The sequence below is a fragment of the Aedes albopictus genome, chromosome 1, assembly GCF_035046485.1.
Source record: "Aedes albopictus strain Foshan chromosome 1, AalbF5, whole genome shotgun sequence".
In the NCBI taxonomy this organism is placed as follows: domain Eukaryota; kingdom Metazoa; phylum Arthropoda; class Insecta; order Diptera; family Culicidae; genus Aedes; species Aedes albopictus.
In genome coordinates this window covers 313,351,075-313,375,979 of record NC_085136.1, presented here as the reverse complement: position 1 = coordinate 313,375,979, position 24,905 = coordinate 313,351,075, and the positions used below count along the sequence as shown (strand labels likewise).

General features: G+C 41.4%; 3 protein-coding genes across 3 annotated transcripts in view; 2 read left to right on the top strand and 1 right to left on the bottom strand.

The window, feature by feature from the left end:
• Positions 1–2,140: 2,140 nt before the first annotated feature.
• Positions 2,141–24,905, top strand: part of LOC115264289 (serine protease grass) — a 53,315-nt gene continuing 30,550 nt past the window's right edge. The window contains exons 1-2 of the mRNA XM_062847160.1: positions 2,141–2,371; positions 2,439–2,755. Coding sequence (XP_062703144.1) covers positions 2,317–2,371; positions 2,439–2,755 — 372 coding nt within the window. The 5' untranslated portion in view covers positions 2,141–2,316. The remainder of the gene's footprint in view (positions 2,372–2,438; positions 2,756–24,905) is intronic.
• LOC115264088 (uncharacterized) lies at positions 2,835–7,281 on the bottom strand. The gene is made up of 2 exons (XM_062847161.1): positions 5,121–7,281; positions 2,835–5,059 (listed from the first exon to the last, which is right to left on the bottom strand). Exon 1 carries the CDS (start codon positions 6,826–6,828, stop codon positions 5,803–5,805), a length of 1,026 nt encoding a protein of 341 aa, XP_062703145.1. The 5' UTR covers positions 6,829–7,281; the 3' UTR covers positions 2,835–5,059; positions 5,121–5,802.
• LOC134285750 (uncharacterized) lies at positions 13,897–19,503 on the top strand. Its single transcript, XM_062847158.1, has 4 exons — positions 13,897–15,442; positions 15,503–15,573; positions 15,641–15,712; positions 15,838–19,503. Exon 4 carries the CDS (start codon positions 17,275–17,277, stop codon positions 19,081–19,083), a length of 1,809 nt encoding a protein of 602 aa, XP_062703142.1. The 5' UTR covers positions 13,897–15,442; positions 15,503–15,573; positions 15,641–15,712; positions 15,838–17,274; the 3' UTR covers positions 19,084–19,503.

Here is a 24,905-nt window from a genome sequence, read left to right as displayed (position 1 = left end):
TGAATGAATTCCTTGAAGAATCTCTAGAGGAATTCTGGAAGAAATCCATGGAGAAATTTCTGAAGGAATTCCTGGAGAAATTTTTAGAGGAATTCTGAAAGAAATGTCTGGTGGAGTTCCAGGAGGTATTTCCAGAGGAATTTCTGGAGGAATTCCAGGAGAAATTCCAGAAGGATTTTCAGGAGGAATTACTGCAGGAATCATCGGTGGAATTTCTGGAGGGATCCATGAAATAATTCCTGGAGGAATGTGTAGAAGAAACCCAAGAGAACAAATTCCTGGATTAATTCTTGGAGGAAACCCTGGAAAAATTCCTGGATTCATTCTAGAATAAATTCCCGGAGGAATTCCTGAGGAAATACCTGGGGTAATTCCTGTAGAAATTCTTGGTAGAACTCTTGCAGAAGTCCCTGGAGAAATGCCTGAATAAAATCCTAGAGGATTGGCAGGAGGAATACCTGGAATAGTTCTTGAAAAAAAAAATCAGGAGGATGTTTCGAGGGAATCCCTTGAGGAGTTTCTGGAGAAATCTCAAGATTTATGATGAAATACAAAGTTCGATTTCTGAGAGAATTCCAGGAGGAGTTTCTGATGAATTCTTAGAGGAAATACTGAAGAAACCGCTAAAATTCCTGAGGAAATCCTGAAATCCTGGATTAATCCCTGGGGGAGTTTCTGAAGGAATCCCAACAAGAGTTCTTGCAGGCATTTTTGAAAAAAATCCCGGAATTCGTTTTTGAAAGAAAAACAGAAGAAATTTCCGGTGAATCCCTAGAGGAACTCGAAGTAACTTCTGAAGAAACCCGATGAGCAATCCCGGAAGCAACCCCATGAGGAACTCTATGGAATCTCAGGGGAGCTTTCTTAGCGTATACCTGGAAGAATTTTTGTAGGAATATTCCTGGATAAAAAAATGAAGAAATCAATGTCTGCAGTAATTGTTGAAGGAATACTAGGATCCCTAAAGGGTTTTTGTACAATTTTTTCAAACAATTCTTGGAGTATTTTTTAATAATCTCTAAGTAAAATTTTCTAAAAGATTTTCTGGAATACATTCCTTCAGAAATACTTTGAATCATTCCAGATGTAATTATTGGAGCAATCTCTAGTGGCATTCTGGAAGGCATATATGGAGAAATCCCTGTAGAAATCTCTGAATACCTGCAGAAATACCTTCAAGGATCTTTGGAGAAATTCCTAAAGGAAAACCTCGAAAAAAGCACTTGCTGGAAAAGGAAAAATTGCTGGAGGACCCTTTAAAGATATACTAGACAAATCCCGGAAAAAATGTCTAGTGGAATCCCTAGATGAATTCTTGATTGAATTTCTGGAAGAAGCCATGCTGGAATCACTGAAGCAAGCTATAGAAAAAATACCTCGTACTAATAAAGTTTACGAAACTATGAACAAATCTAAAACAGTCATTTTGATTACTCAAAACTACAATTCTAATTTGCATATTCACATATCGGGCGCCCATCCCGCTTAAAATTCATCTCAAGTCAGGCCCCCTCCAGGAAAAAAATCCTAGCTGCGCCAATGGTGACGCACTAACACAAGTGCAGGGAAAAGTAGATACGACCTGACGAGGGGAGGACCTTGATGGAAAGTGCGCGAGGAGTCGTGGTTGGTGACCGCTGCGACTAGGAAGCGGAGAATCCGGATTCTTGCGGTTACCTGGACCAGAAGACAGAAACGATCGGAAATGCGGTCACCGTCGGATACTACAATACAACTGGAAACTGAAACGATAATCAAACTACATCAACGCAAAAATAGTGGTGGAAAGGCTTTTGTTTGACATTGATTCACAAGTTTCAGTAATTCACAGTTCTGAAGTTCCCATGGAGGCTGTCTAGATTAATGGCGGTGATGCAGTGCGTCAGGCTAAAGCTACTAGTACACAGGGTCAAATATTAGTCCAAAAAGAAGCCAATGCTCGAGCATCTTGTTTGACTCGATCGAATTTTCATTAGTGTCAAACGCTCGAATAAAAAAAACGAATTAGAAATTGTGCCTTAATCTTATCACGACGTACAAGCTCTGAGAACCTTCGAAGCAGCATCTCTTCTCTTGGACGACGTCTATGCTAACTCTCTCGCTTACCTACATAAATTCACCCACTCGGCTCGCTCGCGGCTTAGTTTCGCGCAGAAAGTCAAACATTTCGAATCGAACTGATTGTCGCGGCGCTCCTCGTGCCGCAACCGGTAGTGTACGCAGGTGAGACTCGCTAATCGAACGTTGTGCGCGTGCTACGGATTTGCATAAATAATTTGGAATTCTTCGGGGAAAACCCTTTGTTGTCGGTTCGTCATGGGAATATCGCCGTTGAAGGTGCTGGTCGCTCTGGCTCTCCTGGTGTGTTTCGGTGCGTTGATCGCAAGTTCAAAAAACGCCCTTCAGAAGTGTTCTAATGTGTTCTGTTCATGTTGTAGTTGCCGCTGTTAACGGTCGAGGCTGTCCATGGGGGAAAGGCGTCTGCGTTCAGAATCGGTACTGCCGAAGGACGACGCGAAACACACGGCAATGGGGTCCGTTCCATAAGTGCAACCTGGAGGATGGCAAGCGCGGAATTTGTTGCGATAGGAAGGAAATTCCCCTGGGCAAAACCTGCACTACGTCTACGGGTGGATCGGGTTTGTGCATGGCGGAAGACCAGTGCGGAGGCTACACGAGGGACTTTCTGTTGGGAATTGTGAATGATGATAGCTGGAGGCGCTGGTCGAATGTGTGCTACGAGGAGGGCCAATCGGTATGTGATGCGAGCGATATGAGTGTTCTAGAAAGCAGAGGTGTCTTTCTTTATTTGCATTAATCAGAGTTTCCCAAAGCGAGTGAAATCGCCCCCAAATTAAATTTTTGAGACTTAAATACTAATAAGATTAAGACCACCTATGGGCTCTGTCAAGCATTGTAACGCAAAATAGAGCCCCAAATTGTGTAGCCAGTTCGGTTGCTGCTAAGTAGGGCTCGGGAATGAAGCCCTTGCTTCCTGTTAGTAGCAGAAATTGGAATTCAGAGACACGCTAACTATGGCCGACTTATCGAACGCGACAATATGAATCCGTCGCGGGTGAACCAATCGCCAGAGTCGTCGCCAGCCAATCAGTTGGCGGGAGTCTGACCACGGTGCTTCATTTACCGTTATTATCAAAAAAAAAATATACCATCAAAACTTGAAACGCCAATCTCTTTCTTCATCATTCCTACACCTCTGGACAAATTTTTAAAAAATCGTTAGACGAAATTTTGAGTTACGCCCTTTTAAAGGGCCTAACCCCTAAAAAATCAGGGTTTCTATAGAAAAACATCATATTTTATAACAGAAGCATGTTTCTGCCATCAAAATTTGAAACACCATTCTCTTTCTTTATCATTTCTACACCTCTGGACAAATTTTGAAAGTTATCGTTGGACGAAATTTTGAGTTACGCCCTTTTAAAGGGCCTTACCCCTAAAAAAATAGGGGTTTCTATAGAATACCATCATATTTCATAACAGAAGTATGCTCCAAAGTCCAAAATAACGAACAGTATCATTAATAATGCTACAATTTGATACTATGTACTAATATTGAATGCATTGTGTATAAAAATTAGCCATAACGCCAGTATAAGGGAAGTATTCTTTAACCTGTAGGAGACGGACGTTGTTGGCTTCATTTACTATTATAGCCAGAACAATGTACAATGAAAAACATAAACGACAGTTCATTTACTTTTTCATTTATATAGTTAATGCACACCCATAAACTGAATTTAAAAATAATGTTGGTCAAATTCTCCAGTTACGCCCATTTGAAGGTCATAAGTACTTATAGTAGAATTATTATAAAACTTAGTTTCATTTAATCATGTTTATTCTTCGGTAACGTAGTTTAGCAGATAAATATAGAACTATCATTACAATTGATCATCTCAATCTTTAGTTTTGTATGTTTATTAATTGAAAACAGCATTCACCAAAAAATCTAACGAATGAGATAGGCACATGCCATCGCTTGTTTTGTCTTTAAAAAAGCAATACAAAAAACTTACATCCCACGCTATGAATGGCAATTGATACAAACATGATTGCTCCCTACATGTTTGAAAAAACTTCCCTTATATTAGCGTAATGGCCAATTTGTATACAAACATCAATACAAATAGCCAATATTAGCGCATAGTATCAAATTGTAGCATTATTAATAATACGTTTTATTATTTGGGACTTCAAGGCATGCTTTTGTTATAAAATATGATAATTTTCTAAAGAAACCCTGATTTTTTAGGGGCTTGGCCCTTTAAAAGGGCGTAGTCTAACGATTATTTTAAAAATTTGTTCAGAAGTGTAGGAAAGATAAAGAAGGAGCATGGCGTTTCAGGTTTTGATGGCAGAAGCATGCTTCTGTTATGAAATATGATGGTATTCTATAAAACCCCTATTTTTAGGGGTAAGGCCCTTTAAAAGGGCGTACCTCAAAATTTCGTCTAACGATTATTTTAAAAATTTATTCAGATGTGTAGGAATGATAAAGAAAGAGAATGGCGTTTCAAATTTTGTTGGAAGAAGCATGCTTCTGTTATGAAATATGATGATTTTCTATAGAAACCCTCATTTTTTAGGGGTTAGGCCCTTTAAAAGGGCGTAACTCAAAAATTCGTCTAACGATTATTTTCAAAATTTGTCCAGAGTTGTAGAAATGATAAAGAAAGAGAATGGCGTTTCAAATTGTTGGGGAATATTGAGATGGGACGCTGAATCTCGTTAGCATTAGCTACAAGCTAAAACATAAATTTTATTAATGAGAGGGGTTTAAACTATCGGTAAAGTGCTCACTTACAATTTCAGTGCGTACATCAAAATCAAACCGTATTCCCAAAAATGTCGCTGTCTTCGCCTATACGAACTATGGATGAATAATTGAGTTAACTATTGCAAAAGAATTTGGGACGGAAGGGGTATAATTCTTACTTATAGAATTGGCTGGACAACTATAAATTCTCAAAAAACACTCCTATGTACCCAAAGTTGTAGGTTAGATTTCAGAAGGTGATATGTGGTAGCTATTGACCTGAAATTCAAGAAATCTATCTTAATTCTATCTATGCACCTAACACCTGTGTCAAGCACACCTGCCACTATTCCAGAGCACATATCAAAATTATCAGCAAATATCAAATACAAATTCAGCAATTTTCATCGAATATAAATTCTGTACGAAGCACTAGAAATCACCACGTCATCGCATCGATTCATCTAGGTACTGTTTGCCTAACTCCACCTGACGTTCCTGATGTCATTCTTCGGATCTGTCAAGGATTCGCTCATTCCGATTTCGCCCTGACTGGGTTGCCAGTTTCGCAACATCCTCCCCCCTGGTGGAACCTATGATGTCCTTGGTTCCAGCATCCTTGAATACCTCCAGAACCGCCAATTTTGAAATGGGTTTTCTAGCAGGTGCACTTCCAGCAGTCTGCACAATAGCTTGACGTACTCGTCCATCCTTGGCTGTTAATACCTCTAGTACCCGTCCACGTATCCATTCGTTGCGCTTGGTGTCCTCAATGAATTAAATGCTTTGGCTGTTTTCCTACTCTCCGCATCGACCAATGTGGCGCCAGCTTCTATGCGCGAAAAATCGCTAAAAGTAAATCGCAAAAATATTGTATGGCGAATAGCATCTAAAGGCGTATTTCTCGAAGAGGAACACAATATTTGAAAAAATATTTGGTAGCGGTTGTGCACAATGATGACCGGTTCGGTGCCTACCAAATATTTTTTCGGTAAAAGCTTTTCATTTCGAGAAATTCGAGTTTAGATGCTTTTCGCCATACAAAATAAAATTATTTTACTCCTGCTGACCAACATTGAACGCACTCCCTGCGGGTAATCCATTATCAGGACCAGGTCCCCGGGCTGGACAGGTTTCACATCGCCAAACCATTTCGTGCGTTTTGTTAGAGTTGGGAGATATTCCCTCGTCCAGCGTCTCCAAAAGATGTCCAGATATTTCTGAATGGCTGTCCACGAACCTTTCAAAAGAGATACTTCGTTGTCTGTCTGCACAATTGGTAAACGAACCCCCGAAGAACTGCCCAACAAAAAATGATTCGGGGTTAAGGCCTCTTGCTCGATCGAGTCCAGAGGCAGGTATGTGAGTGGTCTGCAGTTGACGATACCTTCTGCTTCCGCCAAAAAAGTCAGTAAAGACTCGTCGTCCAATTTCTGGCTACCGTCTTGGAGTGTGGCCAGAGCCACCTTAATCGATCTCACCAGTCTCTCCCAGGCTCCCCCCATGTGTGGAGTGCCTGGAGGAATAAACTTCCATGAGGTTTGGGTGCTGGTGAATTCCGCAGCAAGTCCTTTGTTGATCTGCTCCCTCAGAAGACGGTCGGCGCCATGGAAACAAGTAGCGTTGTCGCTGTAGATTTCGGCGGGACTTCCCCGGCGAGAGATGAACCTGCGTACCCCTTTGATGCATGATTCGGTTGAAAGCGTGTGGATAACTTCCACATGAACGGCCCGTATTGTCAGGCATGTGAATATAGCCACCCAACGCTTGACATGACTTCTGTTGACCTTCACCAACAGGGGTCCAAAGTAGTCGAGACCACAGTAAGTGAAAGGACGAACGTAAGAGGATAGCCTAGCACTTGGAAGGGGTGCCATTCGCGGTATTGATGGCTGCGCATTGCGTATCTTACACATCTGACATTCCTTCGACACTCGTCGTACTTGTGTCCGTAGATGCGCTATGTAATAGCGTTGCCGTGCTTCATTGACGACAGCTTCGTTGTTGGCGTGCAACAACTTGCAATGAAGATCCTTCAGAAGCAACATGGTCAAGCGATGTCGCTTCGGCAAGATGACAGGAATTTCATTTCAGCAGGGATACGTTGAGCTGCACTAATCCTGCTGTCCATCCGCAAAACTCCCGCTGCGTCTAGTATCGGCGATATTTTGTAGAGAGCGCTTGTCTTTTCCAATGGTTGGCGCTTCTGCACTGGTAGGCGTTGGTTCTTGGTCAGAATAACTAGTTCGTCCGCGTACGAATCCCATTGCACAGCTCGAAATAAGCATTCCTCAGCTTTCTGCAACTCCAACTGCGTCAGGTGATCGATTTTCCGCTCATGACCAGTATTTGACGTTCGACAATTGTTCACGAATCGGCAAACATAGGCCATCACACGTAACATCCTTTTCCATGAAGAGAACCTTTCGACGTCCAGCAATTGCTCTGGTATTTCTAGATTGCGATGAGCATAGCAGACGCGTATATCGTCCGTCACCTTATCGTAGGTTTTCCTCGGTGGCCATTGGAGTTCATTGTGACGAAGAAATTCAGGTCCGCTGTACCAAATGCTGTTCTTGTCGAAGTACGGTCCTGATCCCCACTTGGTTGCTTCGTCAGCCGGGTTTAGCTTGGATGACACCCAGCGCCATTCCTCGCAGTTAGATTTTTCCAAAATTTCGCCCACTCGGAAAGCAACAAAAGGACGATACTTCCGGGGATCCGCGTTAATCCAACTCATTGCGACCTCGGAGTCACTCCAGAAGAATTGTTTCCGAACTGGAAGAGAATGTCCATCGACCACGAATTTGGCTAGCCGTACTCCGAGTACGCAAGCCATGAGTTCCAGACGGGGAATGGTTGTTGGTTTGACGCGGATCCCCGGAAATATCGTCCTTTTGTTGCTTTCCGAGTGGGCGAAATTTTGGAAAAATCAAACCGCGAGGAATGGCGCTGGGTGTCATCCAAGCTAAACCCGGCTGACGAAGCAACCAAGTGGGGATCAGGACCGTACTTCGACAAGAACAGCATTTGGTACAGCGGACCTGAATTTCTTCGTCACAATGAACTCCAATGGCCACCGAGGAGTGTGTTGCCGCTGGGAACACTGTATTCACTCTGATGACAGTCAAATGTTACTGCGACTGACATGGGAGAATTGTGTATAAGAGAAAAGAAGAACCAAAGCTTTGAGGCAGCAAGTGACTTGCAAATCCGTGCATCCTTAATGCATTTTCGTTAATTAGTGCGTCTTAAAGATAGTGATTTACTTTAAACTATATCTAAACAGGTAACAGTGAGTGAAATAGTTGAATTGGTTCTTACTCTATTTACTTATATAAATTAAACTGGCTTACAGCACCTAACTGAAATGTGGGCACTATCTGGATTACGATGCCAACTGCAATTTATTAATTCCTAAAAGTAACTATTTAAATCCATGCAACATAATCCTAGCTTATCTAAACATGCATTCAATTACAGAAAGAACTAAATGTTATGTGTGGTTGGGAAGCAATTGGACATTTACGCGGTGAAAACACTGATAGTGTAAGTTTCAGTTTATATATATATATATTTATACCTAACCTAACCTATGCATTACCCTACCCAATGAAATATATTTACAGTTTAAAGCTGTACTCCACCGAAGCCCGATGTTGAGCCTGCTAAAAACCCAGTGTCCGAAAACCCAATTTGCCTGCCGCCGTAACACAAATTTTGATGGCAGAAACATGCTTCTGTTATAAAATATGATGTTTTTCTATAGAAACTCTGATTTTTTAGGGGTTAGGCCCTTTAAAAGGGCGTAACTCAAAATTTCGTCCAACGATTTTTTTTTAAATTTGTCCAGAGGTGTAGGAATGATGAAGAAAGAGAATGGCGTTTCAGGTTTTGATGGTATATTTTTTTGGATAATAACGGTAAATGAAGCACCGTGCTGACGTTTCTTGAATCTAACTAACACAAACAGTAGCAGAGTGGGCGCTTGATTCATCGCGATCTGAGACATCGCGATAATGGACTACCCGCTTTGCGCGCAGCCACAGTTGATCAGCAGGAGTAAATCAATTTAATTTTGTATGGCGAAATGCATCTAAACTTGAATTACTTGGAATACAAAGCTTTTCCCGAAAAAATATTTGGTAGGCTTAATAGTGGTCACCATTGTGCACAACCACTACCAAATATTTTTTCGAATAATGTGTTCCACTTTGAAGAATTTGCCTTTAGATGGTATTCGCCATACAATATTTTTGCGATTTACTTTTAGCGATTTTTCGCACATAGAAGCTAGCGCCACATTGGTCGATGCGGAGAGTAGGAAAACAGCCGATGCAGGTAATTAATTAATTCATAAATGCCGACTGGAAGTTGGCAGCGCGTTTTGTTGTGAAAGCAACATACACTACCCATTACACCAAAACCTCTATTTAGGTAACGAGTCAGGACTGCCTAAATAGATTTTTTACCTAAATGGATTCATTACCTAAATGGATTCAGTTTATTACCTAAATGGAGTACAAGGTTACAAAGAAGTTTAAGAAGGGAGAGTTACTAGGACATTCGAAGGAGATCATGTTTGGGTCATGAGGAGGGAGTTTCAGATGGCTTTCAAGGAGTTTCAGGTGGGGATGGGTTTCAGGAGGGGAGGGGCTTCAGGGGCGTTTACGGGGGGTTTGGAGGGTCTTAGATCAGAATTGTCATTCAAATGACTAGCTGGGCACGAAACACGAAAAACTCTGCAAAATTCCGCCAGACTGAAAAATTATTGAATGTCGAGTCAAAGTCGGGTCAATTTTTATCGTATGTTGGGCCATTGTTGGACCAACATCGAACAACTGTTGGGTCTATGTTGGGTTTGGTGGCCAAAATGAAAACAGGTGAATGATAGGTTGATGTCGGGTTTGACGTCATCAATGCTAGAGCTGATATCAATAGATCACCCGCAGGGAGTGCGTTCAATGTTGGTCAGCAGGAGTAAAATCATTTTATTTTGTATGGCGAAAAGCATCTAAACTCGAATTTCTCGTAATGAAAAGCTTTTACCGAAAAAATATTTGGGAGGCACCAAACCGGTCATCATAGTGCACAACCGCTACCAAATATTTTTTCGATTAATGTGTTCCACTTCGAGAAATACGCCTTTAGATGCCATTCGCCATACAATATTTTTGCGATTTACTTTTAGCGATTTTTCGCGCATAGAAGCTAGCGCCACAATGGTCGATGCGGAGAGTAGGAAAACAGCCAAAGCATTTAATTCATTGAATGATGGAAGGATGCTCATCTCATCTCATCTTAAATGATGGAAGGATGCTTATCTCAATTTCAGCTGTAAATGACGCTGGATACAGACACTTTTCAACACTGCAAGGAAGGGGGGTGTTAGGGGGCATAGCTCAACATTGCATCCCCCTCCCCTTCCCCCATATCCCCTTAACACCACTCACTACTTCTTTTCCATAAACGAACCTTATACCTAATCTTAAGTACTCCAACTGATCTGAACACAGTCAAATTCCATTTAGGTAACGTTACCTAAATGGAGGGACCTAAATAGATTTTACCTAAACGGATCTTACCTAAATGGAGGTTTGAGTGTAGAGGGGTCATCCGCTATATGGGAAAATGGAAAATTTGATGGCATCCCATCAGATCAAAGCTTTTTAGGTCCCATTTCAGGGCCCAAGTGACTGTGCAAAATTTGGGCACGATCGGTTATGTCTACGTTTTGCGCATCGCGTTTGAAGTTTGTATGGGATTTTACATGGGAAAACATACTTTTTTGCATTTCTCTCATGAGAAGCTTGAATTTTTCCAAAACTATGTAACCGAGAATGTGAAAACATAGCCTAGGGTGTCCTGAAAAACTTTGTCGAAGACGATGAAGTGATCTGATGCTTATGTAAAAAGTTATAGCGTTGGCATTGCTTGCCGAAACAGCATGATTTTGTTGTAATGGACTACCCGCTTTGCGCGCAGCCACAGTTGATCAGCAGGAGTAAATCAATTTAATTTTGTATGGCGAAATGCATCTAAACTTGAATTACTTGAAATACAAAAAATATTTGGTAGGCTTAATAGTGATCACCATTGTGCACAACCACTACCAAATATTTTTTTTCGAATAATGTGTTCCACTTTGAAGAATTTGCCCTTAGATGGTATTCGCCATACAATATTTTTGCGATTTACTTTTAGCGATTTTTCGCGCATAGAAGCTAGCGCCACATTGGTCGATGCGGAGAGTAGGAAAACAGCCGATGTAGTTGATTCATTGTAATTCCTTTACGTGTTAAAACTTAAACACATGCATGTGATATGTTGAATATAACTTTTTTTACAAGCATCGAATCGCTCTGCGGTCTTCGACAAAGATTTTCAGAACATCCAAGGCTATAAATTTACATTATTGGCTAAAAAGTTTCAGACAAACTTATTTTCTAATTAAAAAACAATAATAATTCAAGAACAATAATTCAAAAGTACTGGTACACTGATATTTTACATTTGACTACACTACACATTTTTACAATTAATCACATAAACAAATACAAATATACTACCTGTATACTGATACACTGACGGTTTTACACTTCGATTTGATTTTTCCTATCGCAACATGTAATCGACCAAATTTTCTCGAATGAATCCCTTGACTTCAAATTTGAATCTTACAATAAAAAACACTTGTTTAATTTGATTTGGGAGCCTGTTGCATATCTGCGGGCCATAGCTGCTGAACCGTCTTCTCCCGACTTCGATGTTGAAACGTCGTCTAGTCAACAAGATAGCATTCCTTGTGTGGTGATGATGAATTGCTACACTGAACTGAAAGTTGTGGTGCAACTCCATACGATTTTGAATTTTGTGCATCATTGTAGCGGCTCGCAGGAATAATAGACCAAGAATAGGAAAGACTTGATTATATGGTTAATTATAAAGGTCAAGTGATGGGGTTAAATGAGGCAGTTTAAATATTCCTTTAAGACAGTAGCTCCTTAAGGAATGTTTTACAGCAAGAACCCCACACTGTTATTCCATACTGGTATCTGCTGTGTATGAATGCATGATAAATCTTCATGAGCACATGCTGTGGAACGCTGTAAGCTAGTTTCCTCAAAATGCCACACAAAGCTGCATTTTGTGATATAATTTGTCGTATATGGACATCCCACCGTAATTTATTATCAAGGAAAATTCCCAAATACTTGTAAGTGCTAACTTCATCAATGACCTGTCCATCTACACAGAGTTGTGGAACTGTAAACATGTTTGCATTACTGTGGCGAAAGATCATCATCTTTGTCTTTTTCAAATTGAGCGCTAATAGATTGTTTTCAAGGTAACGGTTTATACGCTCCAAATCCACCTTCATAAGATGAACTATTCGTTCTACCGAAACACTGGAGTAAGACAACACAGTGTCATCCGCAAAAAGCCTTGGTTTGCCATATAAATTCAGATTAGGGAGATCGTTGACAAAAACTAGGAATAGCAAAGGACCCAAATTACTCCCCTGTGGAACCCCGTATTCTATTGGACTAGCATTGCTTCGCGTTTCATTGATTACTACTTGCTGATACCGGTTTTATAGATAGCTGCGTAATAGTTGCTTAGCTAACCCCCGAACTCCACAGTAGTCTAATTTTTTTAACAACATGTTATGATCTATTGAATCAAATGCCTTAGATAGATCGAGAAAAACAGTACCCGCCAGATGTCTTTGGTCCAAGGACGAAGAAATTTCATCAACAAGTTCTACAACCGCGGTTTCTGAAGAAGATCCGGTTCTAAACCCAAATTGGTGTTGATATAAAAATCTTGACGATGCGAAGAAGTTGTTAAGACGGTTGACTATTATTTTTTCGAACACTTTGTTGAGCGATGGCAACACCGATATTGGCCGGTAATTCGTTGGAATTTTAGGATCATCTGACTTGAAAACAGAGTACATAAGAGCTTGTTTCAGGCAGTCTGGATACACTCCCGTACTCAAACATATGTTGAAGCAATCAGAGATCAACGGACTCAGCTGGTGACTATATTTTTTGAGCGCAGATATCGGAAATCCATCGCAACCTGTGGATTTATTTACATCTAGGCTAGCAATAATTCCTAATACTTCATCAGAAGATGCCGGAAACATGAACATGGAATGTTCAGACATTTGCATTGTGTTAAAAAAAATTACATCGCCGTTCGAAGTCAAACGATTCGCTAGGTTACGCCAAATATACTATATTAACAATATAGGTCACTCTTACGAATTTTTGGCGACACCTTTTTAGTGAATGTGTCGCCACCAAGCGGCAGAAGAGGTACTACTACACACTAAATGCATGCGCTATCCGAATGACGTTTATTCTGTCGAACTGTCTTTGCATAGTGGGGATACCCATTTCTTCTCAAATAATAGATTAAATAATAATCGATTTTTTTGAACTTCTCAAATTAAAACAAATCTAGATTGAGTTTAAATAAGGGCGAAAGTAACATGAGAGAGTTCTCTTCATCGACTCTCTCTTCTGCAAATTAAAGTGACAAGATGCAAATTCAATCGAACTTTTACACTTAGACGCTAGATTGCATCGCAACCTAGCGATTTATGACCAAAAAGTGCAACCATATTTGCATCTTGTCACTTTAATTTGAAGAAGAGAGAGTCGATGAAGAGAACTCTCTCATGTTACTTTCGCCCTTATTTAAACTCAATCTAGAAATTTTATTCTCTCTTCTTCAACATTTTGTGGCGTGATAAAGACGAATTCGAATGTCCCCCAATAGTAGAGGCGCTAGGTGAGATAAGGTGAAAATCGCTTGTTTACAACATTTTTTGTCTTCAAAATTAACTTATATTCCGCTGTATAAGCTATTATTTTCCATTTGCAATGGCCTCAAATATCATCATTCTTAATGTCCACGCTGACAGACATCGGATTGGCCAGCGAACAAAAAATCCGGAAGATCGCCCTCCGGAGGCATAGCAAGAGCTCCTCAAATTAATCACATAAATTGTTCGTGAGTACCCACCGGATCTAGGCGCATCAAAAAGAGAAATTATTTTCTATCCAAAAAGTGCTCGTTTGGTTCACTACGGTGCGGGATTCGATAAGAAGAAGTGAAAAAGTGCACTTCGATTATTTGGGAACAATAAACTTCGACACCCCTAACATCTTTTTCGAGAAATGTCGCATTGCACGGTAAACTAAAATTGGTCAAAATACAATTATTGACTTTTTCTGACAACAGGTGGTGCTGTAATCATTCGCCAACGGTGTCTCCATGTCGTTGTATGTGAAAACGCGAAGTGACCTATATTGTTAATATAATATATTTGGTTACGCCCAACAGATGAAAAGTATTCATTGAAAATATTTGCTACTTCAGAAGGTTCTGTTAGTTCCGTTTGATTCACTACTTGTGATGGGGTTGTTAAATCTGGCTTTTTTTCACTTATTAGCTCATTGATATTTCTCCAGAGAGCTCTATGGTTAGTAGTACTGAACATTCTCTGATAGTAACTCCTCTTGGCATTTCGTTTACTGATTTTTAGCTTCCGGTTAACGTGCTGTAACAGTTCAATCGTGTGTTGATCTGTAGGGAACCTCTTTTTTCGTTTAAAAGTAAATTATCGCGCATTTTGATAGTTTCCAGATATCAAGTTTCATCCATGGACAAACGTCTTTTTTTAGCATGACATCTACAGAATATGTTGTAGAATATCTTTGCACTGTGTCCCTATATTTTCCTGTAATGGATGCGAGCCTCTCAGATGGAGCTAAAAGCGAGAAATCGAAGTTTTCGAGAAAGCTGCGGAAGTCTGCATCGACTGCTTGGAAGTTAGTTCTAGTTTTCGTTAATCTCCTTTTTGATCGCCCAATCCTAATATTCAAATCTGTTAATATGAAGCTATGATCGCTGAAGGCACAATCTATCGTGAAATTGGTGACTCTGTTCATTAATTCAGTGTTACAAACAACGTGATCCAAGATGTTGTTGCTGGATGGTCTAGTTACGTTACTGTTGGTTACCATCATGTTGTACGATGATAGTAAATCTGAGTACTTTTGAGTTTCGCGATTCTGGCTATTGATAGCAATGTTCATGTCACCTACTAACAACATGGTTGAATCAGGCGTATTTGTCGCCACAATGTTTTCAAGATAATTCGCGAAAAATTTGAAATCAAAATCCGGAGGTCGATGCATACTATGAAGAGTTATAGGAGTGTAACCAGTATGAAGCTTGTAACCGATGGTTCCATAAATTGCCTTGTGACTCCATCACAAATAAACAAGAATCATTAACTCCTGAATACAACCCTGTGATATGCTCACCATGCTCAGAGAGAGAAATAAAAACTCTCACACTCACACAATCCCAACCCTTTCCAACGATACCACTCACCAACCAGCATTCTATGAACAGCGGTTTGAGCGTCGGCAAAAGATCCCAGCCGAAGCAGCAATCCAGAGGCATGGCCAGGGGGCGGTGGTACTCAAGAGAGTAATCAATATTTAAATACGGCAAATTCGGGTTTGCTCGTAGGATTAAGGGAATTTTGAGTCCGATCTCGGCTTGCTAGCTTTAGCCAGTTCAATTTCGCTCTGAACATACAGCGAGTAGTAAGTGCGCGTCGGATGTACAGTTTCTAATGTTCGTTGAAATAGTGTCCTAGTAGTGATTTTTCAATAATTTGTCTGTCCTTTATTTTAGATCTAGTACCGCTAAAAGCCTTAAAGCTAAAATTAGTAGTGTTAGTTAGTTAAAAATAATAAATAAAAGTGGTTAGTGGTGTTAGACAGACTGGAAAAAGTGTTAAAAAAAGTCTAAAATTCTGTTGTCTTAATATAGGGTAGTTGCACCAAATATAAAGCAAGCACCACAACCTACACCGAAACAAACTATAAAACACATAAGAAAAAGGTAAAAACATGCAAAAACTAGTGATTCCTTGTAAAAACCTGTTAAAAATATGTCCTAAACATTGTTAAAATGCGGTTTTGTAAGGAAAAGTGGTATATGTAGCAGAAGATTAATAAGCGTGGTAGGTCCACAAAGGGCCTTTTTCTTTTATATTGTTCGGCAGCTTTGTTCGGGGAGAAGAACGCCATCTTCGTTCTCCAAGAAGCCCACAAAGGATCAAAAGGTTCTTTTATTCACGACGGAGGAAGCCATTTTGCCTCGGACAGGCATTAGAAGGATTCGCTGGCATTGGGCCTAGGACATCCGGTGAGCGTTGGGCTTATTCCTGCAAGCCCCAAGTGAGGATAGCGACCCGAAACTACACCATTGATCGCGAGAGTGAAGTTTCTTCAGGCGAGTGACTGGAATCTGCCTTCTTCATCTGTAGCCCAGGTCACCTACCGGCCTGAGAATCCTCTACGACCACTGCATCAGGCCACCAGCCATCCAGGATTCCTCTCGATCGCCGCCACCGTCACGACCGTCCGCCGTTCTACACCACGATCGGCAGTGTCGTAGCGATACCCAGCCGTATCCCGCAGTATCACCGCGTATTAATCAAAACCGCAAGTAAAATTATGTATGTGACGTCACAATATAGTATTTTGTAGCCATGGCCATTTAGACAACCAAATATTTGTAAAACTAGGTAATATACAATGTTTGTGCACGTAATCAGGTTGTTTTAAAGGACTTTCGGAGAGTTGAATCACTTACTACTAGTTTTGTGTTGTTTCGTTGATTTCGGACTCGAATGGAGTCTCCATGCCTTCCTCGCTTTACGATTAGCCCAAAATTGAATTGGCAGTGTGGCCTTTGAGTATTTTTCCCTTAAGCGATTACCATTGATTGCCACCAAACTAAAGCATATCTATGGATATGCTCTAATGCGAGTTCCCGCTGGAAGTGGAAGGTTGAGTTTTGATGAGTGTTGTATACCGGTTCCCCCTCATTCCGACCCTGGAGTTCCCCCATTTCCACTGAGCATAGTCAGGGGGGCTACAAATTGGCGCCCAACATAAAATCTAGAATAACAAATTTGGTGAATCGGTTACATATATCTCTTCGTTCCCGTGAGAGGAAGGAAGAAAACAGTTTAGACTGTTTTCAGAGCGTTGCGTTCTCTGAACGGCAAATAATTAGGTTCATTTTTATAATTTGCATGTTTATTTTTTGATAAGATTCCATCGGGACACCCCCGGTGTGATCATTGTTCATTTAGTTTGTTTTGGTGCATGTTTACATTTGTTGTTGGGATAGTTTTATAACTTTTTTATGTTTTTAGGTGCTTTGTTGGAATTTTCGTGGAAGCAGAAGCTGTTCAGGAGGTAAAGAGTGAGCCCTAGAACCACAGTGGCTAATTTTAAACCGTCCTGGAGTCCGATTAGTCACAATCGCGACTGAGAAGGGTGAGTACAGGTGGAGATAAGAGTGAGTCTGGAGAGGGCACAGACGTTGATCTGGCCGTGATTCGAGCACCCTTTACTACCTGAACACTGCTGCAACACGAAAAATCCCAAGCCATGGATTCTGAAATCCAAATGAAATATAAGACGCTACTGGTTCATCATTTAGAGAAGGAGGAAGTTGAGTTTGAGCTAGATGTACGAGCCGTTGCATTTGAGAAGACTGAATCTGTAGGAGTTTTAAGGAGGCGTTTGAGGGAAGCATTGAAGGACAAAGGTGAACAGGTAAAAGTTGATTTTTCGAAGTGCCAAAATCGCACGGTCGATGACGAGATTAAAGTGATCGACCACAACGTAGAAGAAATAAGGGATTTTCTAGAGAAGAAGAAGAGTTTCGAGGGGGTTAAGGACTCCTTGAGAACTCGCCTAGTGCATTACTCCGTACGATGCTCTGCCATTCAGGAGACGGCGGAGGAGGATGCGGATTTAGAGGATTTAGACAAGCTTTCGAGTACGATTCGTCAACTGTACAATACGTACTTCACGCTATTCACACCTGTTGAATCCATTCGTAAAGAAATTATGCTTCAGATTTCGAATTCATTAACACAGCTGCAGCTGGCCCAGCCAAGCACATCTGGTATGGTGAGGCAGGTTCAAAGTAGGTCTCAAGAAACTCAGACGGAAGACGATTTAGGTTCACAGGAAGATGTTAGGTCAAAGCAGTCCAACCTCAGAGGTGCATTGGGTAGACGACAACTGAAGTCAAATTTGGAGCCAACTAAGGAACTCTCTCCACCCTCTAGCTTCCCAGCAATGCTTCAACAGCCTTCGGGGTCAGGAATGAATTTCCGTAGATCGCTAGAAGAAACAGTTTTGAATCGGATCGATTTGTCAGGGAAGAGTCGAAATCCCACAGGCTTACGAAACTCTTCGGAGATAGACACGGATTCTTCCTCGTCGCCATCTCCTCCAAGCAGACGGAAGTCCAGGCAGCGAAGGTCCTACACAAAGCGTAGTAGACCGGTATCGGACTGGAATTTACGTTACGATGGAAGAGATGGGGGACAGGGTCTGATGCGTTTTATCAAAGAAGTGGAGTTCTATGCCAAATCGGAGGACGTTTCCGAAAAGGAGCTTTTCCGTTCCGCAATCCACTTGTTTGCGGGCGCAGCCAAAATTTGGTTTATGGCAGGAGTTGAAAATGGGGAATTCTCTACATGGAAGGACTTAGTCACGGAAATGAAGAGGGAGTTCCTGAGCCCCGATCACGACCATGTCAGCGAGTTCAGGGCTATTGAGAGGAAACAGAGACCAAAAGAGAAATTCCAGGATTTCTTCTTTGATATGCAGAAGCTTTTTAACTCACTTACCAAGCCGATTTCCGAGCGGAAGAAGTTCGAGATAGTCTTCCGAAATCTTAGAGCGGACTACAAAGGCTATGTAGTTGCGGCTAATATAGATAACCTGGCAGATTTGAAACCTTTTGGTCGAAAACTTGATGCCACGTTCTGGTACAAGTACGAAAACCGTAATCAGGAAGAGAACTCTTCGAAAAGCAGGAATCAGGTTAGTGAGCTGAGGTCGACCTCCAAACCGAAGCCGACTGGATCGGTGAATCGACCCGACAAAACTCGTTCGGAACAGAAATCGAATAAAACAGAGGATGAGAAAATTACGCAAAAGCCAATACGTGAGGATCAACCGGGTGAACAAAGTCAAGCGCAGAACAGTAACGTGGTAGACAAAGGGTTGCAGGCGATTCTGGAGAAATACACTCCTCCAAAGCCTGGTGTTTGTTATAACTGCCGGCTTTCTGGTCACCACCAAGCGGATTGTGACCGCCCTAAACATAAATTTTGTTACAGGTGTGGTTTCTTCAATTTCGACACGAAGGACTGCCCGTTCTGTGCAAAAAACGCTTAAATTCCCGCCTGAAGGGGCAGGCGGAGGTAGAAAGCACTCCTAAGTCCCCTGTTTCTCCAGATTGTAACATTTGCTCACTCGGTGAAAGACAAGTAGAAGAGGATGAATATAGACACTGCTCCAGTGTAGAGATCAGTGAGCACTTTCTCAAAGTTGCAAATGACGATAGACCAGAGGTTCCCAAACTTTTTGCTATCGCGGCGCCCTTTGGCATTTCCAAAAATGTCGCGGCGCACCAAAGTTTTTAACAAAGTTTTTTTTTAATTTTTGACAACTTTCACTTTACAGTGTGCAAGACAAAATCGTGAAACACTTCTCTAATATCATGTTTTCAGAATTCAATATTTGGAAAACAAACTATTTTTTAAATTAATTTCTTAAAGATAGTTTAAATATTTGTAAGGTTTCAAAAATCATATTCAATTCATCATAGAAGTTTTAAAAATAAGAAGAAACTCAGATGTACAGATAAAGCTGATGAATTCCAACAATTCAGCAAAAAATTCTAAATTCATTAAATTCTTATTGAATGAAAATGACTACACAGAACTTGACCAAAGCTTCAATTGTTTTGCGGAAATTGCAAAGCAACACTTTTATTTATATTTTTTGAAAATTCGGCAAACTGGGACACATGAAGAGATTGGGCTTTGATTGAACTTATTTTCATAAATTTCAATTCAACCCTTTGGGCCTGGATTGGGGTTATCCCCATTGATGAAACCGAGCATAACAAACTTGCTAGTTCAGCGAGGTTGCGGCAGTACTGATGAAACAATCTGGTTCAAAAAGGTCAAAGATAGCTCTACACACTACCAGATCGACAAACCTGCATGCCGTTAAGCTGTTCCGAAGACCTTGTAATTATTCTGAAAAGAACGTAAATAATGTTCTTAAAATTAAAACTTTGGACAAGTTATAGTGAATTCAAAAGCTAAGCTGATGCTTAAAAATTCCAAAAACAATTTCAAAAACTTTTAAAATGTGGTTTCAATTGATATAATATGTTTAAAAAGGATACCAGAAATCCTATGGAAGAATCGAAGAGTCAGAAAAGATTTAAAAAAAATGTGAACGACACTAGCTTTACTAATAAAAAAAAATTAAAGGTGTTCCGCAATACAAATGTTTGTTTTTTTTTTTTTTTTGTTTCGTCACAAAAGTCAAAATCCTGCGGCGCACCTGGGAAATGTTCGCGGCGCACCAGGGCGCCGCGGCGCACAGTTTGGGAAGCACTGCGATAGACCATTCGTGAGAGTAAACATTTTGAATGTGCCCTTAATCGGCTTGCTCGATAGTGGAGCGAACCGAAGCATACTTGGTTCAGGTAGTTCGTCTCTCCTCAAAGCCTGTAGGCTTCGTTTACAGCCAGCAAACATTGATATTAGTACCGCGAGCGGTCAAAAATTGGACGTTTCGGGATGTGTGGAGTTGCCCGTGACGTTTAAGGGTGTAACAAAGTTCTTGTCAGCACTCGTGATCCCGTCCGTTAAACGAAAATTGATCCTCGGATCGGACTTCTGGCAATCATTCGGGATAGTGCCAACTGTGGCGGCCGATGATGTGCCCATATCGGTAGATGAACTGCAGGATCACGAGGTAGAGACGATACTATCAGATGAACAGTTGAAGAAACTAGAGGAGGTCAAATTGTTGTTCAAACCAGCGGTAGATGGTCAACTCGACACTACGTCGATGATCAGTCATCGCATAGAGCTATCGGATGAAACTAAGAAGCTCCCTCCGGTTCGAATCAATCCGTTCCCAACCTCCCCTAGTCGGCAAGAAAAGATTAACAAGGAACTTGACAGCATGCTACAGTGTGGCATTATCGAACGGTCATACAGTGACTGGGCACTCCGTCTTGTACCCGTTGACAAGCCGGATGGATCGGTCCGGCTGTGCCTGGATGCCAGGAAGCTCAATGAGCGAACTGTTCGGGACTCCTACCCTCTTCCACACGCAGATAGGATCCTGAGTCGTCTAGGGCCAAGTCGATACATTTCGACAATAGACTTGTCAAAAGCTTTCTTACAGGTGCCGTTACATCCACGGTCCCGTAAATTTACCGCGTTTTCAGTGTTAGGGAGAGGGTTGTTCCAGTTCACTCGGATGCCCTTCGGTCTGGCGAACAGTCCGGCTACTCTGTCCAGATTGATGGACCGTGTATTGGGCGGGAGTGAACTGGAACCAAACGTATTCGTTTACCTCGATGACATCATCGTGGTAAGCAATACGTTTGAAGAGCACATGGACAGGCTCAGAGAACTAGCACGTAGGCTCAGTACTGCGAATTTGTCCATAAACCTGGAGAAATCGAAGTTCTGCGTACCCGAAGTTCCTTACTTGGGGTACATTCTGAGTCGAACCGGGCTTCGTCCGAATCCAGAACGAGTCGAAGCCATCGTCAATTTTGAAAGGCCCAAATCACTCCGTGCACTGAGGAGATTTCTGGGCATGTGCAACTACTACAGGCGTTTTATCGCTACATTTAGCGAAATTGTACGCCCGCTGACCGATCTCTTAAAGGGTCAGCCAAAAACAATAAAATGGAATGATGATGCCGAGGAAGCATTCGTCAAAATTAAAGAGCTGCTCATTAGCGCTCCGATTTTGACCAACCCAGATTTTTCCAGACCCTTTAGCATCCACTGTGATGCGAGCGATTTAGCAATCGCTGGAGTTTTGACTCAATCATATGACGAAATTGAAAAACCCGTTGCTTACTTCTCGCAGAAACTAGGGACAACCCAACAACGCTATGCGGCAACGGAAAAAGAAGCTCTAGCCGTTCTGAAGTCGTTAGAGAAATTCCGTTGCTACATTGAAGGTTCGAAGTTCACAGTAATTACTGATGCCTCCGCTTTAATGTATATTCTCCGAAGCAGTTGGAAGACTTCATCCAGGCTGAGTAGGTGGAGCCTTGAACTCCAGAAGCATGATATGGAAGTGAAACACCGCAAAGGTGTGGACAATATTGTGCCTGACGCTCTGTCCAGAGCTGTGGAAGAAGTCAGTGCCTCGTCCGATAAGTCCGACTGGTATGGTTACATGGTGAAACAGGTTCAAGTGGAACCTGAGAATTTCAAAGATTTTAGGGTAGAAAACGGCATATTGAAGAAATTTGTCTCGAATCCAGAAAGCATTGATTATCGTTTTGAGTGGAAGGTGTGCGTACCGACCGCTTTACGCGAGAAAGTACTGTACGAGGAGCACGATGAGGCATTGCATTTAGGACATGAGAAAACTCTTGCGAGAGTCCGCAAGAAGTTCTACTGGCCACAAATGGCCAAAGAAATTAAAACCTACGTTCAAAAGTGTCGAATCTGTCAGGAAAGCAAACCCAGCAATAGGTCGCAGCACCCTGTAATGGGTCAGCAGCGGGTTACGACGAAACCCTTCCAGATAATCGCCGTTGATTTCATTCAGTCGCTTCCAAGAAGCAAATCAGGGAATTGTCATCTTTTCGTAGTGATGGATCTCTTTTCGAAATTCTGCTTGCTGTTTCCTATAAGAAAGATATCGACCTCCCAGGTGAACAGGATTTTGGAAGACAGCTGGTTCCGTCGATATGCCGTACCGGAATGTCTTATATCGGACAATGCTTCGACCTTCTTATCGAAGGAATTCAAAGCTCTCCTAGAGAAATTTAGAATACAGCACTGGACTAACTCGAGACACCATTGTCAAGCCAACCCAGTCGAAAGACTCAATAGGACCATTAATGCGTGCATTCGCACCTACGTCCGAACAGATCAGACCCTGTGGGACAGCAGGATTTCCGAGGTAGAACACGTCCTAAATACGACCCCACATTGCTCGACAGGTTTTTCACCCTATAAAGTCATTTTTGGTCACGAAGCAGTAGAAAGAGGTGACGAACATAAAGTAGACCGAGATGCGGAAGAAATTTCGGAGGAAAAGAGATTAGAAAACAAATTAATCATTGATAAATCTATTCACGACCTAGTAGTCAGGAATTTACACAAAAATTATAATAAAAATTCACACTATTACAACCTGCGCCGAAAAACACCTGCGCCGGTGTACAAAATCGGGGATAAAGTCCTGAAAAGGAACTTTAAACAATCCTCCGCCGTTGATAAGTTCAACGCAAAACTGGCTCCTTGTTACAGCCCGTGTATAATCCGAGCCCGGGTGGGCACAAGCTCCTACGACCTCGTCGATGAGGCAGGAAAGTCGCTCGGCATCTTCTCCGCAGCAGATTTGAAACCGTGTACCTAGGAAGAAAATTTAGAAATCAATTAAATCTCTCGAAATTAGAATAACCAATTTTGTCGACACCGAGTTGACGTGGAAAGAAAAGAATACTTAGCCTGGTAGGTGAATCGATCGTTTTCTCGGGACTGCAGACCGGGAAAATACTATAAAAGGATAAAACGAAAAGATGAATGAAATAAGGCTTGCGTAGATGTAGTAGTATATAGTGGAATCAGTAGCAGTCAGGAAAGGAAAGAAGTACTTATCGATGGCTTCAAAACTTCTTGTTTCTCGGAATTTTGGTCCATGATGATCTCCCACACAAATGCGAAATGGCAACAAAACCGATTAATGAATATTAACTGGAGAACCGTCGTAATTCGAGCTCGATGTGATTAATTTTTCGCGAATCGATTTGTTTTGAGTTGAACGTTGTTTACGATGAGAAATGGATAATGACTGACAGCTGGAAAGGTAACTCACTTATGCTAGCCTCAATCACAAGTAGAGTAAACGTCCTTGTTTTAGTCGCGCTAGTAAATAGCCGACGTGTGAAAAAAATAATAAGAATAACAAACTGTGCATGCAAATCTTCTATGCCGTTTTGTAAATGAATCGAGAGAACTTATGTTTCGGGTACTAATTTCTTCAGGCGACATAAATTCATTTATTTCGCAGTCGGTCGGAGGGGTATTGTAACCGATGGTTCCATAAATTGCCTTGTGACTCCATCACAAATAAACAAGAATCATTAACTCCTGAATACAACCCTGTGATATGCTCACCATGCACAGAGAGAGAAATAAAAACTCTCACACTCACACAATCCCAACCCTTTCCAACGATACCACTCACCAACCAGCATTCTATGAACAGCGGTTTGAGCGTCGGCAAAAGATCCCAGCCGAAGCAGCAATCCAGAGGCATGGCCAGGGGGCGGTGGTACTCAAGAGAGTAATCAATATTTAAATACGGCAAATTCGGGTTTGCTCGTAGGATTAAGGGAATTTTGAGTCCGATCTCGGCTTGCTAGCTTTAGCCAGTTCAATTTCGCTCTGAACATACAGCGAGTAGTAAGTGCGCGTCGGATGTACAGTTTCTAATGTTCGTTGAAATAGTGTCCTAGTAGTGATTTTTCAATAATTTGTCTGTCCTTTATTTTAGATCTAGTACCGCTAAAAGCCTTAAAGCTAAAATTAGTAGTGTTAGTTAGTTAAAAATAATAAATAAAAGTGGTTAGTGGTGTTAGACAGACTGGAAAAAGTGTTAAAAAAAGTCTAAAATTCTGTTGTCTTAATATAGGGTAGTTGCACCAAATATAAAGCAAGCACCACAACCTACACCGAAACAAACTATAAAACACATAAGAAAAAGGTAAAAACATGCAAAAACTAGTGATTCCTTGTAAAAACCTGTTAAAAATATGTCCTAAACATTGTTAAAATGCGGTTTTGTAAGGAAAAGTGGTATATGTAGCAGAAGATTAATAAGCGTGGTAGGTCCACAAAGGGCCTTTTTCTTTTATATTGTTCGGCAGCTTTGTTCGGGGAGAAGAACGCCATCTTCGTTCTCCAAGAAGCCCACAAAGGATCAAAAGGTTC